The 10230-nt window shown below is 48.9% G+C and overlaps 1 protein-coding gene across 1 annotated transcript in view; it reads left to right on the top strand.

Moving 5' to 3' along the window:
• Nucleotides 1-8150, top strand: part of GUK1 (guanylate kinase 1) — an 11813-nt gene extending 3663 nt beyond the window's left edge. The window contains exons 2-7 of the mRNA XM_010292298.1: nt 408-449; nt 1595-1691; nt 6021-6159; nt 7033-7117; nt 7437-7522; nt 7979-8150. Coding sequence (XP_010290600.1) covers nt 408-449; nt 1595-1691; nt 6021-6159; nt 7033-7117; nt 7437-7522; nt 7979-8014 — 485 coding nt within the window. The 3' untranslated portion in view covers nt 8015-8150. The remainder of the gene's footprint in view (nt 1-407; nt 450-1594; nt 1692-6020; nt 6160-7032; nt 7118-7436; nt 7523-7978) is intronic.
• The last annotated feature ends 2080 nt before the right edge of the window (nt 8151-10230 follow it).

Below are 10230 nucleotides of genomic sequence, written 5' to 3'. Positions count from 1 at the left end.
TCGGCACATGCTTTAGTGGTGGGCTTGGCAGTGCTAGGTTAATGGTTGGACTTGATGATCTTGAAGGTCTTTTCCAACCTAAATGGTTCTATGATTCTGTGATTACACAGGAAGGCTGTAGCAGAGCTGAAAACTAAGCCCAGCCTGGTAAGTCCCACACTGACCACTCAGCCCCTAACAATCCTAATTGATTGTTTTCAGATTATCTAGGATTCTCCAATTAAAGGCCAATCCTGCATGTCATTTTGTGTTACACTAGCTGATTCCAGAAGCTTTGATCATTTTAAATAGAGGATCAGCTTACTACATGATTGTGTTAATCTGCTGCATACGTGCTTTTATTTCTTTGACACTGTTGCTTCCTTGGGTGATCTACAAAATTTACAAGGCTGGTTTTTTGCTTACAGATACCACAAGGCAGCCAAGACCTGGAGAAGTAAATGGCAAAGGTGAGTGTGTTGCAGTGTGGCCCATCTCATCAGACTCTACAAATAATTCCTCTGAAAAATTTTAAATTTTTAGGTGAAGTGCGTGTATGAATCCCCACTAGCTGATAAGCTAGTCCTACGTTTATGTTTATAGGGTGCATTTCCTTAGGCAGACATTCAGTAATGATATATTTGAGAGCGTGTATGTATGTGCATATGTAAATACACATATGTGCACATACTTTCATTCTTTATCTCGGTGGCAGTGAGACTGTAGCCATTTACCGCGTTGTGCCATGTGTTTGGAGAGAAGATAATGAAGAGGGATGCGCTTGGCAGAGCGAAACCAAAATTGAATTAAGCGGTGAAATGTTAACAGAGGCAGAGCATGTGCTGACAGTTTTCTTTTCTAAACACTGACTTGCTGGCTGAGGTTTTCAAAGCAGGACTTTCAGTTTAAGTGTCCTGGTCCATGCTTGGGCACTGAGTGGCTTCGTTTTCCGAAATGCCAAATAGCTCTGGTGAGATATACCTCAAATGCACACTGCTTTGGGAAATGCAACTGGTTGGTGAGATGTCTTTTTCTGTATTAATAGCTTGTGTCCAGCTAGCCAGCTGCTTCTCTGTCTTCTGGTTTGTCTGCATATTTCAGAATGAATCAAATGAGGTTGGTACCTAACTTCCGATGGCAGTTTTCACTCTGAAGTGCAAGGGAAAAATTTTAACAAAAGATAGAAAAATTTTCCTTTTTAGTTTGTTCGATTTTGGTGTTCCCTTTTATCTCACTCTCTCTCTCTCGTCCCATTCTAGTCTTTAATTATAAATGCTTTCAAATTAAGGGCCCTGGCAGTCCTGCTGTAATGTGTTTTACACCTGTGGGGAGCTGCAGGGGTTCCCACTGCACCAGGAAGGGGAAAGGGTATGAAAAAGGTGCTACAGCAGCATTTCTGGCCACACAGAAAGCTCCAAAACATTGTGAGCAGGTGTCTGGGCAGTTGGTGTGGAGAGGAGGTGCTATATGCAGTAATTAGGAAGTAGGTGTCTGCATTCTGCCAATGTTGTCCAAAGTTGCTTCTTCCCTAAGCACCTATGGGTGTCATTTTGACCGTGAACTTAGCCAGGAATTAACAGCTTTGAAGGTAATTTCTCCTGTTTTCCCTACCCAGATTACCACTTTGTGACCAGAGAGGAAATGCAGAAAGAAATTGATGCTGGTGAATTCATCGAGCATGCAGAGTTCTCTGGAAATATGTACGGGACGAGGTATGCAGTTCTGATGCTGTCGCTGCTGACCCCCGGTGGTGCCGGGAGCCGAGACGATGGTGAAGGAAACAATATTTTAACTTGGCGACACTGTTTTCCCCCAAACACACAGATTTTTGCCATAAGCAAAGCCTTTCATTTTGATAGTGGGGTCCTTGTCAACTTTATTAAGATGGCAAAATTAACCCTTGCAGAGTTAGCTCATCGTAATTTAGTCATCATTACATTAGGAGATTCTCTGTAGCCTCCAGTGTTTGAGGGCTGCTGAAGTAGTTCATATGCTTAACACTTTCCTTGCACAGGGGTGATTTTCACAGACTATTCATGCTCCCTAATATTTGCCAAGTGCTTGCAGAGGGTACTGGGCAGAATGAAGTCTTACTGTCATTATCCCTGCATTGCCTAATGGTCAGAATACAATTAATTCAGGAGGAGGAGAGATGATATCTTTATTGGCTGTTGTGAAACAAATATGTGTGCTGCTTTGGTAAAGTGGCTGCTTACAAGTAGATAAATTGCTTTGGCACCGTTGACTGGGGTTAAAGAGTTAGGTGGATTTTAAAATAGCATTGCCCTCGGCGTAGGAGCTGATGATCAATAAAACACTAAGCTGCAATGTTAATTAGAAGTCAGATACCTTATATAATTACTGTGAGAAAATTGTGGCACTGTAGTAAAGGACCTGCTAAGGAGAAAAGTTAAAAGTTTCCTGAGGTATTTAATTAGTTGTATTAAAGAAATTTGCCTGAAATGCTTTTCGGGGCGACTTAACATTTCTTAAAGAGCTGAATGTGCTTTTTTGAGGATTTTTTGGAGATGGCAAAGTTAGCTTCTGAGGAAGGTTTCTGGTAATTCTGCCCCTCTGCTCTGCTCTGGGGAGACCCCAGCTGGAGTCCTGCATCCAGCTCTGGAGCCCTCAGCACAGGAGAGACATGGACCTGTTGGAACGGGTCCAGAGGAGGCCACCAAAATGCTCCGAGGGCTGGAACAGCTCTGCTGTGGGGACAGGCTGGGAGAGCTGGGGGGGGTTCAGCCTGGAGAAAAGGCCGCAGGGAGACCCTATTGCAGCCTGCCGGTACCTGAAGGGGGTCTAAAGAAAGCCAGAGAGGGACTTTTTACAAGGACAGGTAGTGATAGGACATGGGGCAATGGCTTTAAACTGAAAGAGGGGGAGATTTAGATTAGATGTAAGGAAGAAATTCTTCACGATGAGGGTGGTGAGGCACTGGAAATGGTTGCCCAGAGAAATTTTGGATGCCCCATCCCTGGAAGTGTTCAAGGCCAGGTTGAATGGGTCTTTGAGCAACCCGATCTAGTGGAAAGTGTCCCTGCCCATGGCAGGATGATTGGAACACTGGAGGATTGGAACTAGATGATCTTTAAGGTCCCTCCCAAACCAAACCTTTCTATGATGCTATGGGAGGTGCCAATATAAGGCCCCCAGGCTGAACGTGCTGGAGGTGTACAGCCCTGCAGGAAGGGTTGGTGATTTTGCATTTCAGTAATGTAGCTGTTTTAACGTGACATGCACAGGCACCGCTGCTGTCACCGCAGCGAAGGGCAGCCTTGCAGGGGTCTGTCCATGCTCCCTCTGAGGCTGATGGAGGAGCACAATCCCCTGCCCTGGCCCTGATACTTCCAGCGTCACTGGTTTGGCAAGAGAAGCACAACCTGGCAGCTCATCTTCCAAATACCCAGCACCAAAGAGAAGCCAAGTTCAAGCTGCTTAATCCCTGGCTTCATCCTGCGTAGGACAGGCTTCCTTCCTTTCACGTGTCCCCTGCTTAATCCATCCGGCTGCAGCATGGAGACGGCTGCTGTCTGATGCCTGATACGTAGGTGGAGTTGATTTTGGTGCCTTGTCCTCAGGGTGGGTGCTGAGAATACATCTCTCCTCAGCCAATTTCCTTGAAATTTGCAAGAATTCGATACTTTAACCAAATTAAGTGACCTGCTTGGGTTTGTTTCTGAGGTGCTTTTCGCCCTGGCCTTCACTCTCCGCTTCGGTCCCCTCTCTTCTATTCACGCTCTCTGTCATGGTGGGTGTGCAGGGTGGGAGGCTAAAATTAACCCAAAACATCTCAGCAATAAAGATCAGTTTGCAAACAAAATTAATACAGGAACTCCCCAAGCCTATGTTTCCTCTACGAGTGCCTAAGGATGTTTCTAATCAGATATGTGATAAAATGGACAGAGTCCTCTATGCTTATCAGAATAGTTGAAGTTTTCGCCAATCCTTTCTGCTCCCTAAATCTCATCAGCTAATAATAATGAACAATTAAAAATTAATAGCTTAAATTAAGAGCCCTGAAAGGGTCCTGTCTGTGGGATAACACTGGGTCCTACCCACAGAAACCAGAATTTCTTTGAAGCCACCTTAGATTAGAGGCTGAAATCAGAGTACAGGCAGAGTACAGAGTCTTTTTCCTCGGGGCTCTGAGAGCTGCTGGCTCTTTGTAGATCGGTTGTAGCGGGTGTTACTTGAGACCTGGTGATACCAAATGAAGCCTGTGGCTCTCACACGGCAAACCAAGCTGTTTCGGGGAGGTTTTGTAGCTTTGCAGTAGATGGGGCTCAGATCTGGGCTCTCACTGCTGCCCGCCCAGGCGAGACAGCACACCTCTGTATTTGTAATAGGGTGCAGTGCTGGTCTCTCAGCTTCACTTCAGCTTTCCCCTTCCTCTTGGGCTTTGTAACTTGTGTCGTGGGCCTCCCAGGCCAGGAGGAAAGTCACCAGCCACCTCCATCCTCTTGCGTGACCCCATCACAGTGGTGTTTCTGCAGGCAGCAGACCTGCTGCTCTGACCAGGCCAGCTGCGGGACCCCAAGGCTGCCTGTTCTGCCTGCTCTTCCCCCTGTCTGACACGGGGAGCTCGCAGCACCGCTGTGTTGGGCTGCTCCATTGCTCATTTCTGGTGGCCAGGTCTTTTCTGGGCTCCCAGAAGTCTTTACAACTTTCCCCATCTCGGCTCTGCTCCATATCCCTCCAAGAGGCACCTTCTGCTCATGCTGCCTCCATCCTTTCTGGCTGTGTTTAAAGAGAGCTGTTGTGAAGCTGCAGTGCCCATGGGGTTCGGGACTCTTCATCTGTGCTCTCGCATCCTCCTCCACTCACACCCCACCAACAGCAGAGCTGTGGTCATGAGCAACTGCTGCGTGACACCCATGGGTGCTTTCCCTTGGTACTGGTGAAGACCCTGTCTTCCTCAGCTGGCACAGCCAGGAGTGGGGCTGGTGAGAACTGCGGAAGGAGGGCTGGGTGTCCCAGGTCTTGTTCACTCAAAGCTGTGACTCCCTGTTCCTGGGGCGTAGGACAACGCAGAAGCATTTGTTTAAGTGAGCCTTTTTTCAGCACATCTTTGCAGAAGGCATCAGGGAGCAAACCTTGGTGGTGCAGGGTGAGAAGGTGAGATCCAAAGCAGTGCCCTGGGTATGGGCAGGGAATTGAGCAAGTTGGAGGCTGGCTGTAGGGCAGCATTTTCTCTTAATCTCTGCTTCTACGACTTCTGACTTCACAACCTCAAAAGCTGCAGTGCCACCACTGAGCTCCTGGTAGGGCTTCTCTCCACGCTGTCTCTCATGCCACAGAGCCCTGGCTTGAAGAAGAACCTGTGCCCAGTACTATGTCAATACTGACTGAAACATCCTCCAAAAGGGCTGCTACCCAGTAATTAGTCCAGGTACCTCCAGTGCACCAGGAGAGAGTTGATGTTGCTGCTTTTCAAGGGGGAATTGTAGGTGTTCAAGAGCAAGCCTGAGGCAATTCCCCTGTGTTGGGGAAGATATGCAGTCCTTAATGAGATACAAGAACTGCCACTTCAAAAATATTTTCTTAATTGTGTATCTTGTGACATGGGCAGGAGCATCCATCTCCGTCAGGCATCCTTCAGGAGGGATATACCCTTCTGTACCCTTCTGCATGTGGGTACAGAAATTGGTACATCTCTGGAGAAGGAAAGTTCTCAGTGGTTTTGCTCTTTGGTGAAGGTTGCTCCTGTGTTTGTTGAAGGCAGGAGCTTTACGGACTGTAGCTGTGCCACACTGCTCATGCGATAGTCATACATTATCCATTTCCACATGTTCCATCATGGTTTTGTGAGCCTCTCTAGCAGGAGACAGCAGGTTTCTGCTCCACCCAGGGACCCAGAGGACACTTAGAGAAAGAGAAACTGTTTAGCAAGAGCAGAGCAGGCTCGCTCTTCTCTGCTGCCACAATTTGGGCACAGGGGAGCCCTGTGAGGTGAAGACCTGCTGCCAGAGGGGGCCGCACAAAATCCGCGCTGCTATGGCTGGACACTCTGATCCCTTCCTTCTTTGCTCTGTCCCCAGTAAAGGTGCAGTGCAGGCTGTTCAGGCCCAGAACCAGATCTGCATCCTTGACATCGACATCCAGGGCGTGAAGAACATTAAGAGGACAGACCTCAACCCCATCTACATCTCCGTGCAGCCTCCATCCATAGGCATCTTGGTGAGCGACCGCCTTCCTTTGCCGTTAGGCAGTTAGAGGTAATCAGCGTCTTGCTCTGAAGCGATGGGGGTTCTCCCCTCATTGATTCATCTCTATGTTTTTAAATGTTGTAGAATAGGTGGGAAGGACATTTCTGAGCGCACTTCAGCCTGTTTGCCTGCATTGGGTTATAGACTCCGTTGCAGCGTGGCCAGCCTTTAAATGCATTAGTTGTGCTTAATGCTGGGGAGAGAAAGAGATTTTTGTGCTGAGATTTGCCTCCAGCTATTGAAGTTGAACAGAGGGAGGCTGATTCTCTGCAGCACTGGAAAACCTATACCCCTCCGATCTTATGGGGCCCTATATAATTAATGACCGTGGTGTGCCTCTGGGAGGAATGAAATAACTGTCATGGTTCAGAGAGGGGTGCAGACACATACATGTGACTTGCTGAAGCCATGCAAGGAGTTATGTGGCAGCGAAACTCGTGACTCTTGGCTCTCCCCTCTTGCTCTTAGGAGATCAGGCAGGCTGTGTTTCTCATTGAGTTGTAGAGGAAGAGCTCAACAGAGCCCAGCAGAGAGATTTTGCCTCCCAGCAGTACCTGGGGTGGGAAAAAAACAGAAAAAGAAAAAAAAAAAAAAGGGACAAAAAGAGACCAGGAACATGAGCTATGGACAGGACATCCTGAGCCCAAACCCAGCTTGGCTACTGGTTTGTTTTAGGCTGGGAATGACACCCCCCACCCTTGCAGAGTGTTGCTTCGTGTGCTCATGGTCGCTGGCCGTAGCAAACAATTCCCGTGCAGGGCCAGACAGCACTGACCTGTGGGGTGGGTGGTGGTTTCTGCACGCAGCATTTGGGACATGCCTTTCTTTAATATTCTTGTTACAGGAGAAAAGACTACGTGACCGAAAGACTGAGACAGAAGAAAGTTTACTGAAGCGTTTGACTGCGGCCCGCGTAGATTTGGAACTCAGTAAGTCCAGGGGCCTTCAAGTGATGTGCCTGGGGAGAGGGGATGCGCTGGTGATTTAGGAGCCGTTTTCTGCATGAACATCTGACTTGTGTTCTCCAGGGAGCGCTGAATGGGCTTGGGCACTAGCTGGGTTTGATCTAAGCACCATACTGCATCATTTCCCACTGCAGTTCCTTGTGGGCATTTGGCAGAGAAGAGCATTAGCAGCGGTTGAAATAATAATATTAAAATGCCACAGGAATTCAGGTCACGCACAAGAGATGACACAGGGAAGAAACATGTTCTCCGCTAACTCCTCTGTCCTTGTCTCCTTCCCTAGGTAAAGAGCCTGGCCTGTTTGACTTGGTCATTATTAATGATGATTTAGAAAAAGCCTATTCTGAATTGAAGGAGGTACTCCTGGAGGTGAGTCGTTTGGGGCTTTTCTGCCTCAATTCCCAGGGAGGTATGACCTCTCGTCTTCGCAGGCAAGGGTCTGTCTGTAGGCAGCCACAGAACTGTGGCTGAACTCATGCCCACACTTGATCTATTTTGAGCTGCTGATTGACATAGTTGAGCACAGACCATGTACGAGTGATGATGGATCAGCGGCCTAAGAGTGGGGAACAGATCCAGTGCAATACTGGGTTAGGGGCAAAATAAATGTACATCCCTGGACAGCATGGAAGGCATGTCCTGTTTTTGAAGAGTCTCTAAATCAAACCTTGCCTTGTCCCTAAAAGCTCGTGCGTACTCTGGGTTTGGTCCCATGACACTGTGGAGCGGGTCTGAGGAGATGATCACTTGTGGTCTCCAGAGCTGTGAAACCATTTGTTCCCAAAGAGTGGCAGATACTCAGTTGTTTTCCTGATCTCCTTGCAGGAAATCAAGAAGACCCAAGAATCCAGGAAGTCCTGAGCAGAGCCTGCTTGAACGTTTTAACTTTGCACATCATTCCTGAAGCACGTCACACCATTTCATTCTGAGAGACATTCCCTTTAGGCTGATCCTCCTCCCAAGTTACTCTAGGATGTTTCTATTAAAAGGAAAGAAAACGAAACCCCGTCACGCTTGTGTTTCTGTTCGCCTCTCAGCATGGGCTCTCCCAGGTTTGTACCTCAGGCGAATGCTTTGGAAGCAGTTGCACGGCATCTGCTGCCGGAGGGCAGAGCCGTTCTGCGAGGCTGTAGAGGAGCAGTCTGAGCAGCTGCAGCCCCGGCACGTGGCTTAGGATCCCGCTGCAGTATTTGTGGAGCTACACCTTGTGCCCAGCCAATGCCACTCGCAGAAGGGAAGCTACTTAGATTGATGTGACCCCCGCTTCCCCCTGCAGACAGAGGGGCTCCCATCTTTACTGGCACCTTGATATCACAAGTATACTGGCATCCTCTTGCTCCCTCTGGTTCCTGTTTCCTTTTGCAGATCTGGCTACAGCTCCTTCGGGTGTTTCTGATCGTCTGCGCCTGCTACCCTCAGCCTCTGCGGTGTTCTGTTGTGTCACTGCGGCAGAGCAGCACATCGGCACAGCTCAGCTGCTCTAACCACAGTCCTTGTGAACAGATGGGTTTGTTTAATAATCTGAGAGGAGAAGGGAATGGTTGCAAGATGTGATCTATCCGCTGCCTTTTTTTCTGGGGGAAAAGTACTGTGAGTTTCTCCTCCTCTCTGCCGTCCTGGCAGTAGTCTTGTAATTCACATGTGCTTCTTTTTCCACTTGAGTTTAGGTGTAGGTAGATTTCTAGATGCTCTTACATCTACAGACTGGGGGAGAAAAAGATTTCCTTCACAACCTGTGCCCCGTTTTTGGATGACATGCTTGAGGGCAGTGATAAATCCCTTTGCCTAGGAGATCCATTTGATCTAGCCACCATTCCTCGTACTGGTCTCTGGCTTGAGACATGGAGAGCTTTGCCTGACAGGGGCTGGCAGGAGGCTTTGCACTTCACTTCCCCAGCTTTCTTCAGCCTTAAGGTTGATGCTTTCACATAACTTCTGAGCCCTTTGATCCCTCCAGCAGGTCGTATCCTGAGCGCCTATACTCAAAGCACCCCATGCTTCGCCAGAGGTAGGTGTGGGAGAGAGACGGACCACGTTGCATCTGATACCTCCTGGTGGTTAACCTGCTTTTGTGTTGCAGGGAAGGAGCAGCTGCTGCGGGCAGGCGTGCAGCACAGGACCCCAGCCACTGGCAGCCTCGCCTCCCCCAGAGCCTGTTGTCCTGGAGGACGCAGGCGGTTTGTGTTTGATCCTCGAGAAATGGAGAGTCCCGCAGAGCTGCCATCCCACAGGTGGTGGCTTCCAGCCAGCTCCCCCCCAAACCCAACCCAGATCGAGGTGGCATCGTGCAGACCACGAACAGCTGGGCTGTGATATTTCCTTACCAAAACCATGTCTTACCAGGGCATGGTTCTACCTTAAACTCAGCTCTTGGGTTTCATCCTCTTCATATCCCATCTCTCCACTTCACCCAGCTGCTCTGCTCCAGCACACCTGCAGTGCCTTTCCATCCAGCTCCATCCCACTTTACAAAGCTCCATCTTCCACGTTGCGGACACCAGTAAGCAGAAGCAGACCTTAAGCAACACTTTTAGTACCTTGCTTGCATCTAGAAAGATGAGAGTTGATGATTACTTTGACCATTTGCCTCTGTTTGGGTGTTTTAAATATATCTTTTATAGATTATACTGTGAAATCCTCCTTTCTGTTGTCATAAGTTTCATGTTGCAAGGCTCTGGCTTTAGTTAAAATGATCAGGAAAAAACTTTTCAAAAATTTTTGCAGCATCTGGCTTTCCCCACCCTGTCAGTGTGAATCGCTGCAGCCAGGCTCTTCCTGCGGTGGCAAGTGACAGACTGTGATATTTTTTTTGAATCGTGGGGTTTCGTTAGGTTTTGAGGGACGCGTTTGCAATGGGGAAACGTCCCCTCTAGATGGCAGAAATGACAGCAGGAAAGCGCAGGGAGCCCGCGCTTGCGGAGCGGCAAAACGCCGAGGAGCGGGACACGGCGCTGACCCCAGTCCGGTGGTCTCTGGCCACCGCGTGGGACCTGCGGTGCTGTCACCAGATGGAAATGCCCGGCCGCTGCCTGCTCAGCCCTCCTGCCAGCGCCCCGAGAGCTGCGCGACTGCCAGCC

Source organism: Phaethon lepturus, unplaced genomic scaffold (assembly GCF_000687285.1).
Source record: "Phaethon lepturus isolate BGI_N335 unplaced genomic scaffold, ASM68728v1 scaffold16880, whole genome shotgun sequence".
NCBI lineage: Eukaryota > Metazoa > Chordata > Aves > Phaethontiformes > Phaethontidae > Phaethon > Phaethon lepturus.
This window is presented reverse-complemented; position numbering and strand designations above follow the sequence as displayed.